A 19314-nucleotide genomic window follows, 5' to 3' on the forward strand; every position below is an offset into this window, starting at 1 on the left:
AGCTTGGAATCTCAAACAGGCTTTCTGATAGCAGCCTGGACTTTTATCTGCCTAAAAGGGGGTGGGAGGAAGGAATCACCACTGGGGCCGAATGTTCCCAGAAGAGACCTGGGGCCATCAGTCTCAGGGGATCCCAGGATACAGCACTGAGTATAAACACATGCCCTGCAGATTCTCGGAAAGGTATTCCCTGGGAGGATAGCAGGACCTTTGCCAGATGGAAGGATTTGAGCTAGAGACACGGAGGGACCAAGGCAGAAACTGGGCTCGAAACCTGAACTTTCACCAAGGCACACTTGGATTTTAGCCCCTGATAATCTGTTATTAGATTCACCTGTGGTGAAGATGACCCCAGTAGGGCTACCAGAGTCTCGCACACACCCTCATGGGCCTCCCCAGGACAGGTATAGAGGAGGAAGTAGTTCAGGGGTGTGGCTGAGATCTTGGGAAGAGCTCTGCAGTAGAGAAACCTGAGGTGCTCAAGTGTGCTGGAGAATCCTGGGGCTCCCGTCCAGCCTCACAGAGTGAGCAGTCATCCCCCCAGCGCTTCGGGGTCCACTGGGAAGTCCCCTCTTGGGCCATCCTCATACAGCCCCTCCCACGGTTTCACCTTTGTCCTCTCTAATCGCTCGGATCGGCTCCCAGCCTCCATGGCTGTGTTTAAAGTCCACCTCTGGGGAACACAGACTGACTGTACCGATAAGCCCGGACACAGGGCTGTGTATGTCCCCAGGGCTTCCTGGGACCCTGGCTGGGGTTGGGGACGAGAGCAGCCGCGAGGGTCTACTTGTGCGTGCAAAATGAAGCTGCTCTGCGGCTTCTTCCTCCTGTGGCTTGGCCTGGTAGGGAACCTGGCTCAGAGTGACCCCAGCCCCAAGGAAGAGGAGTCCTACTCTGACTGGGGCCTGAGGCAGCTGCGGGGCAGCTTCGAGTCTGTCAACAGCTACGTGGATTCCTTCATGGAGCTGCTGGGAGGGAAGAATGGAGTCTGTCAGTACCGGTGTCGATATGGTGAGTGGATGCCTTCTCTGGGAGTGGGGGTGGGGAGTGACAGCATGAGCAGCAAAGCAGGTCACATCTGTCCTACATCCGGTAGGCCAGGTCGCCAGGCAAAGCAAAATCAGGTGTAGCGTCATCCGAAATGCAAGCAGGCAACTAAATCCTGTGAGGGGCCCCGAGTGAAGTCTGGGTTCTATATCTCCTGATAAAAGTGTGATTTATCGGAAACTCAGGCTCTGCTCAGCTTCCTGGGAACTTTCGCTGAGGCCTTTTAGGAGTTTACTGGAGGCAGGTAAGGCCTTAAGGGATGGCAGAGAGGTTTGAGAGGAATCGCAGGGTCTCAGAGATGCTCCTAAGGGGAGAACGCGGAACCGGAGATTCTGCCCTGGGTCAACTCACTGCCTTCGCATCCCAAAAGCTTTGAAGGACTCTCCTCTCTGCTGCAGGCCTCTGCCTGCGATTTGCCTAGATTCTGCCAAGGGAGGGGTCCAGCCCTGCCTTAGTCACTGTTATCACTGAACTGACCTGCCTGCTGCCCGCCAGGGGTCCCAAGCTCTGCCACCACCAAAGAGAGCCAAACACCAGAGACACAACTGGGAACTGGAGTGAGCTCCCATGCCTACCTTGCTTGAGTTGGAAAGCCAGCTAGGGCAGGAGCTGAGGCTGAAGCCATCTTCCCCTTCACCCTCCTGGGAAGAGATGGGAGCTGAGTATCATGTGTCGTGTCCCCCCCCCCCCCCCCCCAATGTCATAGTGTCAAATTCTGGGCGACTCAGCATCACGTTTACTCAAAGTTAGATGGATAAGCACAAGGCCGGGTCACCTCATTAAGTTCACCTAATATCCATCAAAGAGGCAGGAAAGTTAATGCCTGCCATTTGAATCAACACAGGTATTGTCAATATACCCAAGGTTTAGCAAACATCTAACAACAGTAGGACTTCTTGTAAAATGGTGAGCCCGATCTTGTTCTTACTTCTCTAGTAAAACAGCATCAAAAGATTTCAGCAAATTTTGGTTGGGCAGCCTCTGACTGGGCGGGACCATCAAGCTCCCCAACTGCTTATGGGAGGAGTGTCTTGAGACTGTGATCCCAGCTACTGGAGAGACTGAGACAGGTCAGCCTGGCTACGCAGTGAGACCCTCAAGATCCCTCTCAGCCCATTTCCTCCTAAAGGATGCTCTAAACATAAATCTTTTTAAAAAAATTTTTAAATCAACAAAAATAATAGTGGCTACTTATGGAGAAGCCTGGTGGTTTCATCCATGATGGAAAGGTTCGATGCATTGGCCACGCCTCCCACAGACTTTCCTTTTATTCGTGGTGGGAGTGTTAAAAGTCTGTGCTCTGGGGGGTTTGAGATTGGGTTACCTTTCTCACTGCACGTTTGCTAGAAATGATTTAAGGAAGGAAGGGGCTTATGTGGCTCGGGGTTTCAGAATGTCTCTGCCTATCATGGAAGGACGCTAAAGAAGCAACTATAGGCAGTGGGAGCCAGAAGTGGAGCCTGGTTCACCAGGCAACATTGGCAAGCAGAGAGAGCTAAGCTGGGTGTCGCCTTCAAAGGCATGGCCCTGGACAGCTACTTCTGACACACAGGCCCCCTCTCTTAGAATTAATTCTTCAGCTTCCAAAAACAGTAGCATCAACCAGAAAACTAGCATTCAAAACAAAATCCTGTGGGGAGCTCTGTGTGTGTGTGTGTGTGTGTGTCTAAATATACATAGACATGGAGGCCAGAGAAGGACATCTGTGTCTCAAATTATCACACTTTACCCTGATCCCTGAGACTGGCTCTCACTGAACTTGGAGCTAGGCTGGCAGCCAGAAAGTGCCAGCCATCCTGACTCTGGTTTGTTTTTTGTTTTTTTTAAGATTTATTTATTATTTTCTGTATGTGAGCACACTGTCGCTGTCTCCAGACACACCAGAAGAGAGATCAGATCCCATTACAGATGGTTGTGAGTCAGCAGTGGTTGCTGGGAACTGAATTCAGGACCTCTGGAAGAGCAGTCAGTGCTCTTAACCACTGAGCCATCTCTCCAGGCCCCCTGTCTCTGTATTCATATAGCCTTGGGGTTACAGGTGCAGGAGCAATCATGCCCAGCTTTTTTACATAGAAGCTATTGATTTGACCTCAGGTCTTGATGCTGCGCACCAAGCATCCGTATTTACCCACTGAGGCATCTCCCCAGTCCCCATGGAGCATTTTAGGTTCAAATGATAGCAGAAATATATAACACAAAATCATAGGTATGATCATCAGTACAGTAAATTACTAAAACTTATTCATTCCATCAAAAATGGGCCCTTTGGCCAAGATCTCTCTTTCTCAGTTTCTCCTCCGCTCAGCCTTTCTGCTCTCCGTTTCTAGGAACCTGACTCTTCTTTCTTAGGTTCCACACTGTATCATACAGTACGTGTTTTTCTGATTTATCTCCCCCCACCACCCCCAAGTGCATTGATTTCCAGTTCCAGGATGACAGGCTTTCCTCCTTCCTATGGTATAGCATCCCACGGTGCACACACATTATCTACTCCCACATTGACAAGTGTTTGGGTTGTTTCTGTGTCACCATCAATGCTAGACAAGACAGGGTAGATGCGTTTTCAACATGCTCAGTTTTAATGGATATATACCAGGAGTGGGATTGCTGGGCTATACAGCAGTTCTGATTTTAGTTTTTAACTGAGCTCCCTTTGGCCATCCTAGCAAGTGTAAGGTGGTGTGCGTCCCTTGTGGTGCCCACTTGTATTTCCCTGGAAACAGGGATGCACCTTTTCATGTGCACCCATCACTTGCTGGGCTTCTTCAAATTGATTTTTGGATGTATTTATTTTATTTTATTTTATTTTATTTTATTTTATTTTATTTTATGTGTGTGGGTGTTTTGCTTGCATGTATGGGCATCATATGGGTGCCTGGTGCCCATGGAAGCCAGAAGAGGGTGCTGAAATCCCTGGGACTGGAATTATAACTAGTTGTGAGCTGCCACGTGGTTGCTGAGTCCCCTGTTTGGCTTCTTTTGAGAAACATCTTTTTGTTTTGGTTTAATTTTTTTGAGACAGGGTTTCTCTGTGTAGCCCTGGCTGCCCTGGAACTCATTCTGTAGACCAGGCTGCCCTCAAACTTAGAGATCTGCTTGCCTGCCTCTGCCTTCTGCGCGCTGGAATTAAAGCATGGGCCACCACAGCCAGCGAGAAACATGGCTTGGCCATTCTAAAGTCGGAATTTTATTTATGCTATTGCTCCTGTCTGTGTTTTGGGTGCTAGCCCTTTCTTAGCTGCACAGTGTGCTAATACCTTCTCCGTCTCTCTGCTGCCTCTGGTCTGTCATGGCTCCTTTTTATCTTCAGAAGCTTCACACTGCAGCAAACCTCCACTTTTTAAAATAATTTGAGACAGTGCCTCATAGGACCCAGGTGAGCTCCAAACTTTCTCTGTAGCCAAGGATGACCCTGGACTTCTGATCCTCCTGCCTCCACCTCCTGGGTACTGAGATGATGCACACAGGCCACCATGTCCAATTTACTCACATCCGGGGCTCAAATCCACAGCTGCATGTCATCAGGCACTCCACCCACTGAGCTACATCCCAAGCCCTGTCATTTTTAATTTTTTTTAAGAGACATTTTTATCTGTCTGAAATTCCATAGAAAAACTTCGCATCCTTGTGAGTTTGCCTATTTTCCCAGCAAAGGACTTTCCTACAGCCTTCACTGGGTTCTCAGAAGCCTGTGGAAAGAAACAAACACCTGCAGATTTAGGAGCCAACAGATTGCCTCAGTGCTAGGGTGAAGAATTTCCCAGTTTGCTGAAGCAGACAGGGGGTGGGGTGGGGTGGGGTCCAAGGATCTGGGACTTCTGATATTTAAACTGGATCAGGACCAATGAACTAGGAAGCAACTTACTCCTTTTTAGTGTTTGGTGTGAAAAGCCTATGCTGTTGATGGATGGATGTTATCTTGCTGCCTCCAAATCACCGTACTGCTCACTGGGGCATCCCTGGAGGTTGTCAGGCAAACGTGCACTGTGTCCTCACAGGTACCTTTTGGAAAGCAGCTGGATGAGGGCAGCCTCACCCTCCATGGGAGACATTCAGACCCTGACTGTGATGTGCCCTTCTCTTCATCTTTACAGTAACAAAAATGAGCGAGGAGAAAGGTTGATCAAGAGGGTGGGGCTCATGGCGGGAGGTGGCATTGCTGGGCATCTCTGCTGACTCTTCCCGGAACCTCCATCTCCATGTCTGTGTTTTATGGGGTTAACTTTGTTTATGCTTTGCATTTTATGGAGCACAGATTTGCCAGTCTCTTTCTTTACAGCCCCTGACTTTTATATCTTGATTAGAAAAGCATCCTTGGTTTAAGATTTCAGCAATCTCCTGTGATTTCTTTCCCTGTGGAGACAGTCACAGCTAATACATAATAAATGAGTGTGGCTGTGCCCCAATAAAACTTCTTTATGGGCGCTAAAACTTGAATTTCACGTAATCGTCACATGTCATAAAATATTATTCTTGTTTTGATTCCCGTCCCTGATCATTAAAATAGATGAAGCCCATTTGTAGTTAGCAGGCAACTACAAGTTATAAAAGTCTGGCAACGAGGGGAGTCACCATTTGCAAGCCAAGGAAACAGTTTCAAGTTCTCAACCGCACCAGGAAATAAATTTACATGTAAAGGTAGCGCGTTGGGGATGCCCAGGCTCAGAGCATCAACACTATAAACAACAGCTGGAGTGTGTTATCTCTGCCTAAATTCAACTGTCTCCTCCACTAAAACTTAGACTCCATGCCTCTCTCCCAAGCAGCTTCCTGAAGCGAATAACCCAGCATTGTGGGCAGGGCAGCCCAGTCATTCCATTATCCTTCAAGACTTTAGAAGTTTCTCATCTGTGGTTTCTTAAGTGCAAAAGACCAAGGGTAATTTGGGAAGCCACCAAAGTATGCAGCAATCACCTCCTGCAGTCACTAAAATGATGCTTTGGGGGTGGGGGTGGGGGTGGGGAGGAGCTGGAGGGATTGCCCAGTGGCTAAGAGCACAGGCTGCTCTTCCAGAGGTCCTGAGTTCAATTCCCAGCAGTTCACAATCACGTGTAACTCCAGTTCTAGAGGATCTGATACTCTCTTCTTGTCTCCAAGGACACCAGGCATGCATTCGGTACATAGACCCACGTGCAGGCAAAGCACCCATACACACAAAATAATAAAAGGCAATTTAAAAAGAAACTATAAAAAAGCATTGCCTGTGAATTCAGACATTAGTTTTATTTACGCTTATAGACGAGCAATCTGGAGAAGAGATAAAAGTCCCCTCGTTTTATTTCCAGGAGACAACATTGAATTAAACCACATGGCTCCATTGTTTGTCCATGTGTGACTCAACTCTTGTCAGACTGTTCCCCAGTTCTGTCTGTCTGTCTGTCTCTCTCTCAAACACACATACACACACACACTCACAATACTTACACACACTCACATATACTCATTCATATCCACACACATGCTCACATACACTCACTCTCACACACACACACATGATGAGATGATAATGGAAACCTTCAGAGACCCTGGCACAAAAAATAAAAACCAAAAGTCTAAACTAAACCAAACACCCTGAGAATCAGTGCACCTAAGGACTAGAAATCATATCAAATAAAAAGAAAACAAAGTTGTACAGGCAAAACCCAGTGAAAAGTGAACATGCAAATCTGAAGGAAGAAATCAATAGAATTCAAATGAAAAATGCAGTAATCAAAAGAAAAACTTCAGTGAGTTAATTGAACCTATTAGTTGACCTAAAGAAAATTAATAAGCAGAACAATGTAATTCAGTATTTTAAATTAGAGCCAGAAAATAGATTAGATGAGGCGTGCCCAAAGTCACGTGAAAGAAAAAATGTAAACTATGAAAGGGAGATTAATATGTATGAAGATATATGGAGGACAGAAAGGAAATCAAGTCCAAGATGAAAGAAGCTAAACAGTGAGTCAAGGAAAGTGTGTATACAGCGACTACAGAAATGACTGGCACCCACGTGCTCCGGTCCGGGAAGCAGGAGAAGGAGAGATGCCCCCTTCTAGTTAAGGACAAGGATGTGCAGGGGTTGGAAGCAAGGATTGTGAAGGATGCTGATACTAAAGGATGGTGCAGCTGTTAGGGAAAACAGTGCCCAGGCGCCCTCAAAAAGGCCATGACCTTAACCACGGGGTCATCACGTGACCCAGAAATTCTACTCCCGGTGTACTGCGCATTTCATCTCTTCCATAAACACCTCAGAGGAGAGATTTAAAGCAAATTAAAGAAGATTTATCTTGTCTGATGGTCTCAGAGGGTGTCAGCAGGTAGGAGCGCGCTCTCTCTCTAACCACCACCCCCGCCTTCAAGCATGCACGTCCCTGTGCCCCTGTGCGTGAGATGGCAAGGAGGGTATGGTAGAGCTCATGGTTGTGGCTGGGGCTTCTCACATTCCGTCACAGCAGGAAGCAGAGACCAGGGCAGGGAGCAGGCAGGTCAAGGTTGTGTATGACTTCCCATTATACAATGGAACCAGCTTCTTTGACACATTTGCAAGATCTCTGAAGCCCGTGAACAAGTCAGAGCACCGAAACTGTTTCCACGGAATTCCTGACCACCAGGCACTGGCTCTGTTGGGTGGTCACCTGCGGAGACGCCCTACGCTTCCTCCAGAGCAAAGTTAACCTCTTTGAGTGGTGCAGCTACCATTCTGATGCAGTCGATGTGTGACCTCCAGTGCGCTGTGCTGTATTGGGGGGCAAGGGGTGGCCCCACTCTGTCTGGAGGAGATATTCAATTTGTAAAATAGTAAAGAGAATTCCTTTGTGACCTCCTCCTCACTACCTATTCAATGGGACTATCTTATGGGAGACAGTGACATTTAAATGAAAAATAGAATATACTTTATGGAAATATTTATTTGATGAATAAGTGTCAAATGTTTGACTTCTAAATATTTCTTCCACTTTTCTCCTTCTTCCTGCCAGGAAAGGCGCCGATGCCCAGACCTGGTTACAAAGCCCAGGAGCCCAATGGTTGCAGTTCCTATTTCCTGGGTATCAAGGTACCAGGAAGTGTATGTATCACTAATATTGCCTTCTTCATTGATGTGTTTTTAAGTAAATAAGAGCAATCCAATGATAATCACTGACAGAAGCGATCATTTATGGAATCTACTGGAACAGTGGGATTTGGAATTTTAAGCTAGAATGGGGGAAGGGAGAGAATTTTCAGGGAAGATATTTGAGTTCATTTTCTCAAAGACTGCTGAGTTCCCGGTATCTGTGAACTTCAAAGTCACCATTGTAAGCATCAACCAAGATTTATGGCATCAGGACACATCATAAAGACATAAAGGATGATGGTGATTTACTTAAACTAGTAATTCATTCCAGTGAGGGACTAGAGTGGCTGGTACTGGCCAGAAAGAAGGGATTGCTATGCTGGCTGACTTCTGCAAGCAATAGCTTTGTGTTCAAAGGGTCATATCAACAACATTTGCAGTTTGGGCTGGAGAGATGGCTCAGTGGTTAAGAGCACTGGCTGCTCTGTCAGAGGTCCTGAGTTCAATTTTTAACAACCACATGGTGGCTCACAACCATCTGTAATGGGATCTGATGTCCTCTTCTGGAGAGCAAGTTGATAGAGTCATATCCATAAAAAAAAATAAATCTGAAAAAAAAATGTTTGCAGTTTGACCCACTTGCTGCTTTCTGAGCTTCATTAGCACATCACCAACCCCTTCTCAAACTGTTAGCCTCTCCTGGAAGCAGGCTGTGATTTGATCTCCTGGTAGATTTCTCGGACCCATCTGGGGTATGTAGAGTGCTTGCCTTGCATGCACAAAGCTCTAAGTAGCATCCCGTAAACTAGGTGTAGTGGCACATGCCTGTAATCCCAGCACTTCAGAGGTTGAAACAGGAGGACCAAAAGCTCAAAGTCATCTTTGACTACACAGTGAAGTTGAGGCCAGCCTGGGCGATGTGAAACCCTGTCTCAGAAACTAGGAGGTTGGGTTGGGTGATAGCTCAGTCACACAGTGCTTGCCTTGCAACCAAGAGGATCTGAGTTTGCTCCCCAGACCCCACATTAAGAAGCCTGGTCATTGTGGCACACACTTGTAATGCCAGCACTGTGTGGATGAAGACAGCCAGGTGCCAGAGGCAGCAAAGTAATTTATTTGGAATGTTCCCGGCAAAAGATGCACCCTGACTCAAAAAAGCAAGAGAATTGGCCTCTGGGAAATAATAGCTGAGGTTGACCTCTGGCCTCCACTCATAGGCTCCCATGGGTGCACATACTCATACAAGCACACACATGCACACCTGAGCATGCATGAACACACACACACACACACAAGCCCACCTGAGCATTCATGAACGCACATACACATAAGCACACCTGAGCATGCATGAACACACACACACACAAGCACACACACACACACACACACCCCACAAGCACACCTGAGCGTGCATGAATACATACACACATGCACATAAAAACACACACACACACACATCATGCTTTTGACCTGCACTATAGAAGAGAGATTTGATATAAAATGTAGCTGGAGGGACATCAGCTATAATATTGAGTTGTGTCGTGTGTGTGTGTGTGTGTGTGTGTGTGTGTGTGTGTGTGTGTGTGTCTATGAGCACACATGCATTCAGGAAGACAGAGGGCGACACTAGATATCTTCCTCATTTGCTCTCCACCTTACGTTTTCCCATGTGAGTGTGTGTATTTGTGCATGCTCGTGCACACGCATGTGAGGAGTGTGTGCAGTCTAGGGTTCAATGCTGGATATTTTTCTCATTCACTCTCCACTTTTAAACTTTTTAAATTATATATTTATTTGTTTTGAGTGTGGGGCCATGTATGCCACGGTGCATGTGGAGGTCAGAGGCAACTTGCAGGAGCTGTCTGCTTCCACTGTGTGGGTCCTGGTGTCCTGGGGGGCTGAACTCCAGTCTTCAGGCTTGGTGCCTTGCACTTTTAGGACATGAAACATCTTGCCTACCCTCTGCCTGTTCCTTTGTTCCTTTCTTTCTTTGTTTGTTTGATTCTTTCTTTTCTTCTCTCTTTGTTTCTTTCTTCCTTTCTTTCTTCTTTCTTTATTCGTTGTTGATTTTGAGGTGTGTGTGTGTGTGTGTGTGTGTGTGTGTGTGTGTGTGTGTGTGTGTGTGTGGTGGGGGTCTCTCATTGTACCTGAGGCTCATCACTTGGCTAGGCCAGCTGGCCAATCAGCTTTAGGGAATCCATATGTCTCAGGCTTCCCCCTGCACTGGGGGTTGATAGACAAGCTACCGGTCCTGGCTTTTATGTGTGTAGTGGGGACCAGGACTCGGGTTCTCTGACTTATACAGCTGGCACTTTACCAACTGAGCCACTTCCTTCTTATTTCTTACCTAGAGCTTACCAATTTAGCTAGACTGCCTGGCTCACAATCCTCTTGTTCCTGTCATCCCTGGATGGGCTGCACACAGCCAACCTTGTTATGGACTCAGAGAGTTAACTGTCAGGTCTTAATGGTTGCACAGCAAGTGTGTCACTAATAACCATCTCAGGCCCAGAATAGTGTCTTTTTTGAAGGGTTTTTTTTAAAAAAGAATTATTTATTTTTATATATGAGTACACTGTAGCTATCTTCAGACACACCAGAAGAGGGCATCAGATCCCATTACAGATGGTTGTGAGCCACCATGTGGTTGCTGGGAATTAAACTCAGGACCTCTGGAAGAGCAGTCAGTGCTCTTAACCGCTGAGCCATCTGTCCAACCTGGAAGTTTGGTTTTTTTTTTAAAATACATTTTTTCTTTTAAATTTTATTTTATGTGTTTGGATGGTTTTGTGTGTATGTTTTTGCTGTCAGGTGTGTCTGTGCACTTCATGCCTGCAGTACTTCTGGAGGCCTGAAGAGGGCATCAGATCCCGGGATGGCATCATAGATTGTGAGACATCATATCGATGTTGATGCCAGGAAATCAGACTCAGGTCCTCTGGCAGAGCAGTCGGTGTTCCTAGCCTCTGAGCCACCTACCTCCCCAGGCCCCAGGATTATATTTTAATACATAGTTACACCTCCAATTTTAGCTGATTTAAGAATTTCACTGGGCAGTAGTCTTCTAAGCAGCTCTAGGACCCTTGTTCTATCTGACCTGCTGCTAGCTTATTAATTACAATTTAATTCTGCACCAACTGCAGGAAGAGTCTCCATCCTTTAGGCAATTTCCATGCATCTGTCAGAAATACGCATTCACACACTGATTGGCTAGAAGAAGCTTGACTGCTATTGGCTGAACATGTTTTCTTAAGTATGTGAAACTGAATGTCTTGCCTCTTTCCACGCAGTGTTTTGGTAGTGACCACCACTCCACTTTGGTAATGGACAGTTGCTTTGTCATGGTATAATTTTAGTTTGGGGGCTGAGGCCAAGCAAAGTCCTTTTCCTTAGGCATTAGACAACCACAGCCTATGAAGACTTACAGTACCCAGCCTGTGCTGCATTGAATGAGCTGGGATGTCTTTAATAGAATGTTGTTGTTGTTGTTGTGTTGTTTTGTGTTGCTTAAGAGGACATTTTAAATTGTGAAAGTCCTTATTCTGCATCTGATGACCTTGGGTTAATAAGAGAACCCTGAGCCGGGCATGGTGGCGCACATCTTTATTCCCAGCACTTGGGAGGCAGAGGCAGGCGGATTTCTGAGTTCAAGGCCAGCCTGGTCTACAAAGTGAGATCCAGGACAGCCAGGGCTACACAGAGAAACCCTGTCTCGAAACACCAGAGAGAGGGTGAGAGAGAGAGAGAGAGAGAGAGAGAGAGCGCACCTGGGAAGCACTATTGAGAAGGGGCTCTACCACCACTGATGGCGCACTCCTCACACACACCCTGAAAGCAGATTTGCTCCATCTCTCATCCACATCCCAGCCTCCAAAGCCAGGTGTGGAGGCACGAGGATTCATTCAAGGCCATAATGAGTTTGAGGCTAGCCTGAGCTATATAAGAACCTGTCTGGAAAAACAATAAGCAAGAAATCAAGCCCATGTTATCAGGAAACTGTAAAGACATCTAAGATGCCCTCCCTAGTACTAACCTCACCTGCTCTGTGATCTCATGCCCCATTGAGTGCACTCATGCAGCACTGAGGGCACTAATGCAGCACTGAGGGCACTCATGCAGCACTGAATGCACCCATGCATCATTGAGTGCACTCATGCACCACTGAATGCACTAATGTACCACTGAGTGCACTACTGAGTGTGCATCTATCCATGTTTTTGGCTTTTAAAACCATAGTTGTCTTGCTCTGGATTATGTGTTAACTCTAACTTGGAAGGCAAAGCTATTTATCGAGCTGGGCAGTGGTGGCGCACGCCTTTAATCCCAGCACTCGGGAGGCAGAGGCAGGCGGATTTCTGAGTTTGAGGCCAGCCTGGTCTACAGAGTGAGTTCCAGGAGAGCCAAGGCTACACACAGAAACCCTGTCTCGAAAAACAAAAAACAAACAACAAAAAAAGCTATTTATCAATTTGGCAAATAAGTTTCATTTTGTGATGCCAAGGCTCAAATTTGGTGCCTCAGGTATAGCCAGTGAGCCAGATTCTAAGGCCCACAAAGCTTCTTCCATGTACATACGTGCTCGCACGCATATATATGTGCATACATTTCCTGCTAAAATCTTTGACACATTAAATAAATTGACTTGTTAATCTGATCATTCTCTTTTAGTGCTCTGATCTACTTTTATTTTATTTCATCTTCCTCCTCCTCCTTGTCCCTCCTCCTCTCCCTCTTCCCAGTCCTCCTCCTCCTGTAAAGGCAGTTTCGTGTAGTCCAGGCTGGTCTCAAGCTTGAAATGTAGTCAAGGATGGCCTTTACCTTCTGGCTGTCCTGCCTCTGCCTGGGATGCAGGCGTGTGCTGCCAGGCCTGGTCTTTGCAGTTCTAGGGATAAAACCTCACACACACTAGGCAAGCCCTCTCCTAACCGAGCCACTTTCAATCTTTTACTTCAACAGACTCTCAGACCAATGTTAAGTTTTAGCCAAGTTTAAATCTCCTGGTGCTCTGCCCTCTGGACTGTCCCGCTAATCTCTGTTTTGTATCACCATACATGGCTGTGGATTTGAAAATAACTAATATCACAAAAGGAAAGATGGAAAAGTAGGCTAGCGTCACTTAAGAAGCTAATAACAACATTAAAATCAGCATCCTGTGACTTGGAGCAGCTTCTCCCGAGTCCTTGGCGTCTCCGAACTGTTCTAGTACGTGGTACACACTAGTTCACAATGAGGTGGGCAGGGTGGCCTCAGGTCCCCGCTCTTACGTGGCACACTCTCCTGCTTCATTTTCCCAGATGGACCTGGGCATCCCAGCAATGACCAAGTGTTGCAACCAGCTGGACGTCTGCTACGACACCTGCGGTGCCAACAAATACCGCTGTGACGCAAAATTCCGATGGTGCCTCCACTCAATCTGCTCCGACCTCAAGCGGAGCCTGGGCTTTGTCTCCAACGTGGAAGGTAAGTCTCTTAAGGACACTTCCTGGTGACAGGGAGCCAGGGTCCCCTTGAATGGAGAGAGGGTTGGGGCTTGCAGGAAAGGTGGAGGGAGAGACTAGGCACTCTTCATGGAAGATCTTTGCTACCCATGAGCTGCTGGGACCCACCCTGCTGGAAAAGGCTGTAGCAATGCTTCCCGGAGAATAAAAAAACCTGCCTTTTAAGACTGGAGAGAAAGATTCCATGCCCCTGCTTAACATTTTTCCACTCAGTAGTCCTTCTATATAGGACCATGTGGTTTGGCTAACACTCTGTTTTCATAGTTTGCACTTAGCTTGGGCAGGAACTTTAGAAATTCTCTTCTGTGTGCACAGCTCTCTGTGTTCCTCCAGATAGCTGTTTGGAAGCACTGCCCAACCCCTCGGCTTCCAGCTCTGGCTTGGTTCTTTCTTTTTTCTTAATTGACTGTTCAAAAGTTTTCATCACTCTTTGTCGGAAGCCAGACATGATAACCTGGTGTTAATGTTCAAAGTTTCCAGATGGGAAAGGTTGAGACTCCGGCTCCTCTGAGCCACAGAGATAGCAACTGTGGGGACAGTCTTGGATGTGGTTCATAGAACAGTGTCTAGAAAATAGTCTTTGTGTGAATGTGTGAAGGATATAAAACATTAACTGGGCCTTGTAAAAGCAAGATCTTCTCTAACCTGTGGCCACAAAGGGTAGAAAGAGATGTCATTGATGTAGGCTTGGGTCAAGGAATGGTTCTAGGCCAATGTCCTATTGATTTTTTTTTCTTCCTAAATATCTCATTGCTCTCTTACTGGCCAGGTTATTACAACATTCTGATTTTATGTTCCACCAACTGAGGGGCCATCCACTGGGACCAGCTCTATTTTAACATTACCTATATCTGATGGCCTTCACCTGCAGTTGAAGCAACTGAGTAGTTTGTCTTCTCTAGAGACTAGATACAAGTCCCAGAGCTCTGCATGCACAGCTCTGTCTAAGTCAGCCCTAGGCCAGCTCCTTAGCACCATTTCAGCCATCCTGATCTCCCTCTGGACTCCCACACTGAAATCTATCTGGGTTGAAGGCCCGGGCTTTCCACCCTAAAGTTCCCTCTGTGAAGAACATTCTGAGAATGCACTGGTGGCACTAAGACAGTATATTTGAGGCTGAGCAGTGGTGGCGCACGCCGTTAATCCCAGCACTTGGGAGGCAGAGGCAGGTGAATCTGAGTTCAAGGCCAGCCTGGTCTACAGAGCGATTTCCAGGACAGCCAAGGCTACACAGAGAAACCCTGTCTTGAAAAACCAAAACCAAAAAAAAAAAAAAAAAAAAAAAAAAAAAAAAAAAAAAAAAAAAAGACAGTATATTTGAGATTTAATTTATGGATTATTTAACTCATTTAAGTACTAGTAATATGTCTGCAGAGTTATACAATCAGCCTCATGTTCATTATCTTCCAAAGAAACCCCATAGCCATTTCCCTCAGACACCCACCCCACCCTCACCCCCACCCTCACCCCCACCCCTGCTCAGCCCAGCTGGGAAACTAATTTCCACCTCTATTGATTTGCCTCTTCTGGAATTTTTATAACAGTGGAATCAAAATACTTGGGTTTCTGGGACCAATTTCTTTCATTTCTCTATGCTGAGGAACGTATCAGAAGGTTATTTCTCTTTAGTGCTGGAAACTTTGTATCCCTTCCCATACCATCTTTATCTGCCCATCAGGAGGAGTTGGGGTTGGCTTTGGCATTAGTACTGCTACCATGAGCACTGGCAGATGACCATCTGCAGGAACAATGTTTGTGTGTGTGTGTGTGTGTGTGTGTGTGTGTGTGTGTGCATGTGTGCGCATATATAAATGAAAAATTGCTGGATTGTCTGGAACATGTGTTGAGCTGTTTGATAATCTTACAAAATGTTTTTCTAAACAGCCATATCATTTTATATCCCCCAAGGCCCCAGATTCTTCACACCCTTGTCAACATTCATTATTGTTTTTGTTACAGACCCTAAGTATCCCCCTGATAACTGATGATGTTGGACATATAAAGTATCTATCCAGGTTTATTGTCCCTTTTTAAATTTTTCTTTTAGTCACTGAGTCAGGAGAACCTTTCTAATCCCTCATCAAACTTATGATTTACAAGTATACACACACATACACACACACACACACACACACACACACACACACACACAAACCCTTACCCTTTGAGATAGGGTCTCTGTGTAGCCCAGAATGATGACAAACTTCCAGATCCTCCTGCCTCAGACTCTGGTCTGGGTTACTGGTGGACCCACAGCAGCTTCTACTGAGTATTATTTTTTTGAGACCCAGAAAGCTTAAATTTTGATGAAGTGAAATCTGCTTTTTCTCATCAATGGTATTTTTTTTTTTTTTGCTGCTATGTGTAGTAAAGGCTTAACCAGCCCAAACCCTACTGTATCTACTCATCTTTCCTTCTAAGACTTTGTGATCCTAGCTCTTGGTTTAGGTTTATGGTCCATCTTGGGAATTATTTACACATGGTAAGGATGGGCCCAACCTCTTTGTGTGGATATCCAATGATTTAACCCTGATGTTGGAAGAACCATTCTCACATTAAGCTGTAAAGTATAAGCAGTGTCTCTGACTTTTGACCCTATTCTGTCGCACTGGCCTGCACCAGCACCCTGGGTCCCTACCACCAGAGCACTGCAGTGGATCTGCAAGCTGAGATGTGCCCTTGAGTCTTGTTCTTTGTGAAGATCTCTCTGGACACTCCAGATTCCTGCCATTTTTATGGAATTTTAAGATCGGCTTCTTAATTTCTGCATTAAATGACAGCTGTCGTTCTCAGAGCTGTGGATGAATCTGTGAATAAATTCTAGCAAAATTATGTTTCCCAGTCCAAGCACACGAATGTCTTTCTTTTTGTTTGTATCTCTATTCATCCCCTCTCCCAGATCCCATGTGCTATCATTGTTGTAGCATAGGCCTTGCAGGGTTTTGGCTTGTTGTTTGTTTGTTTGTTTGTTTTAGTTTTTTCCTTTATAATATTATAGTAAATGGAACTATTTTCTTTTTTAAATTTTGCTTCATTTTTTGCAAGTGTGTTTATGTGGAGGTCAAGGGACAACTCTCTAGTGTTGATCTCCCCAGCGATCCTCCTGGCCCCGCCTCTCATCTCCTTATAGAGATGCTGAGATAACACCATGAAGCCACTGGGTCCAGCTTCTGCTTTTGCTCTTGTTTACTAGAGACAGCATCTCACTGAATAGCCTTGGCTGGTCTGGGACTCACTACGTATTCTAGGCTGGCCTCAGACTCAAGGATCCTCCTGGCTCTGGCTCCAGCGCTGGGGTCAAAGGTGTGAGCCACCACTCCTGGCTCCAGCTTTTGTATACTTCTGATTGTGAGCCTAGCCTTGAAGCAGCTGAGCCATCTCTCCAGCCCCTAACTCCAGCTTTTGTATATGGGCTCCTGGGATCAAACTCAGGATGCCTCAGGCTGGTGCAGCAAGTGCTGTCACCCATCGATTCCTTCCTCCTACCATTTTAATTGGCTTGGCAGGTGACTTATTGATACTGTGTAGAGAGATGATTGATTTCTGCCTATTGGTTTATTCTTCCATCTGGCTGAACTCATGTATTAGTTTTCAGTGCATAGCTTAGTCTTTCACACGATGCCATCAGCACGTTCTTTCCACTGGGATCTGAATGCCTTCGTTTTGCTTGACTTTCCTGGCTAGAACCTTAAATACCCATGCAATGGAAGTGTTGTGACTACATATCCTTGTATATCTTCTTCCTGTCCTGTAGGGAAGAGGTGTCAGCTTAGCTCTGAGCATGAGTACTGGCCCTGAGTCTTCCTAGGTGCTCCGTGTCAGGTGTGGAAGTCCTCCTCCTGTGTTGTTGAGTGTTTCTATCACGGAAATGTCTGCTGTATGTGGCGTGTGACTTTTATTCTATTGGTAGGGGATATGCTATACTGAGCTCAGTGTGTTAAACCAGCTTGAATTCTTAGGATAAGCCCTACTTGATCATGGGTAGGAGTCTAATTGACTAGCATCTGCTGAAGATGTTGCATTTAGTCACGAGAGATATCTATCAGTGGCTTTCTGTCTCTCTGGTTTCTCTGTCTGATTTTATTATCAGAACACTACTGACCACATACAACGGGATAGATATAGTCCTAGGTTTTGGAAGCATTTAGAAGGGATTGCTATGAATAGCAAATATTTCTTGAAGCCATACGGCAATGGATCTTTTTGGGGATGCACTTTTTAGTGACTAGTCATCTGTTTTCATTTTTGATTTCATTGAGTCAGTTCAGTGGAGAACTTATATTTCCTCCAGGTTGTTTAGACGTTCTGGCGTGTCCATGGTATCTGTTATACAAGTGAACCAAAGTCTTTCCCTGCCTCATCTTCCCTCAGAGTCCCTTCACCCAAGGGACAGGAACCTTTCCGTGAGTTCCCTCCCAGCCACCTTGTGGTTCCTGTCACCATGGTGTAGTATAATTAGCAATTGTCCCATTTGTTCGCTCCATCTCTTGGTCCAAACTAGGAGGTCCTTGAGTTGGGATGATGTGTTTTGTTTGTTTAATCTCTGGTGCCCTGCTTATCTCTCATACACATCTCCCTTTCATCAGTAAATAACTGTGCACCCCATGGTTGATCAGAGAAACATGGCAGTATAGTCTAAACGAGTATTCTGAAATCACGATAGCGTGGGATTTCTAATGACTTTCTCCTGGAGGTGCCACAAAACTGAGATGCCAGCAAGTGTATCTGCTTTATTGGACTGGGGGGTGGGGAGCTTCTCTGAAAGTGCCTCACTTGAAGGTATGCTGTTCTTTTAACTCTATGCTCCCTGTCTCTGCCAGCCCTCTGCTCATCACCCTGGAAATACCCTGCCTCACCCGCTCCTGGGGTGGTCTGTGCTGGGTCTTTACGTTTCTATTCATCTTTCTCAAGCAGCCTGTGATTCTCTGGCTGATACCGTGTTCAACACCGTGTGGACCTTGGGCTGCCGACCCTTTATGAACAGTCAGCGGGCAGCCTGCATCTGTGCAGAGGAGGAGAAAGAAGAGCTATGAAGAGAAGGTGGCTCTTCCAGGCTTTGAGGCACGTCGGGGCTGTTTCAGAGACAGCTGTGTGACAAGAGAGCCGTCCTTTCTTCAAACCCTTCGGAAATCACGAGCTGGAAAAGGGAGGCAGCAGGCCTTGTCCTTTGAGGAAAGTTAAGAAAAAGACACGCAGAGTCTGAAGACCGCTCTCCCCAGCCGAGAACCACGTGCCTGGAAATTCAGTTCTTCGCTGAAGGACCGCTACAAGTAGATCTTGCTATTCCTAGATCTGGTCATGACAGTCATAAGCGAAATCTGGGGGAGCCCAAACATTTGGGACATAATGACTTTTCATTGGCCCATGTTTCAGTTGCCAGTTGACACCTCACATTTAATAAAGCACACTTTTTAGAAAACTGTAAGAGAGATGAATGAATTCCATTCTCACCTATAGTTCTATCTCACTTAATGAGAGCAGAATGCAGGCCGGTAAGTAAGTTCTGCCCATGAGATTCCTCACTGGGGAGCAGAGGCTAGTTGATGAAGGTCAGATGGAATTGGGGCCCCTGCGCTTCCATTTCTCCCTCCAGCGGCCTGTCCCCATGGGTCCGCTCAGACTTCAAGCTCTGTGAGAGTCATTTGCAGATCTGAGATGCGTCTGGTTAGGGGTAGGAGGTATGCTTGGGAGTGACAGGGAGTGACAGGCCATCCCCTCAATTGTGGCTCTCAG

General features: G+C 46.2%; 1 protein-coding gene across 3 annotated transcripts; it reads left to right on the top strand.

Annotated features, from left to right (window-relative positions):
* Nucleotides 1–449: 449 nt before the first annotated feature.
* Pla2g12b (phospholipase A2, group XIIB) lies at nucleotides 450–19006 on the top strand. 3 transcript variants are annotated; one of them, XM_006514062.4, is made up of 4 exons: nucleotides 450–1011; nucleotides 8007–8095; nucleotides 13378–13543; nucleotides 18402–19006. In XM_006514062.4, exons 1-4 carry the CDS (start codon nucleotides 651–653, stop codon nucleotides 18500–18502), a joined length of 717 nt encoding a protein of 238 aa, XP_006514125.1. In that variant the 5' UTR covers nucleotides 450–650; the 3' UTR covers nucleotides 18503–19006. The 3 variants fall into 3 exon arrangements, with proteins under 3 accessions (XP_006514125.1, XP_006514124.1, NP_076019.2); XM_006514061.2 differs by having other exon boundaries at nucleotides 455–1011; nucleotides 18496–19006; NM_023530.2 differs by having other exon boundaries at nucleotides 715–1011; nucleotides 18493–19006.
* The last annotated feature ends 308 nt before the right edge of the window (nucleotides 19007–19314 follow it).

The sequence above is a fragment of the Mus musculus genome, chromosome 10, assembly GCF_000001635.26.
Source record: "Mus musculus strain C57BL/6J chromosome 10, GRCm38.p6 C57BL/6J".
Lineage (NCBI taxonomy): Eukaryota > Metazoa > Chordata > Mammalia > Rodentia > Muridae > Mus > Mus musculus.

Coding starts and splice junctions, on each gene's coding strand:
- Pla2g12b (XM_006514061.2), top strand. CDS start 651: ATGGCTGTGTTTAAAGTCCACCTCTGGGGAACACAGACTGACTGTACC. Junction 8,096..13,377: donor GTATCAAGGTACCAGGAAGT/GTATGTATCACT, acceptor TCATTTTCCCAG/ATGGACCTGGGCATCCCAGC. Junction 13,544..18,495: donor CTTTGTCTCCAACGTGGAAG/GTAAGTCTCTTA, acceptor TTTCTCAAGCAG/CCTGTGATTCTCTGGCTGAT.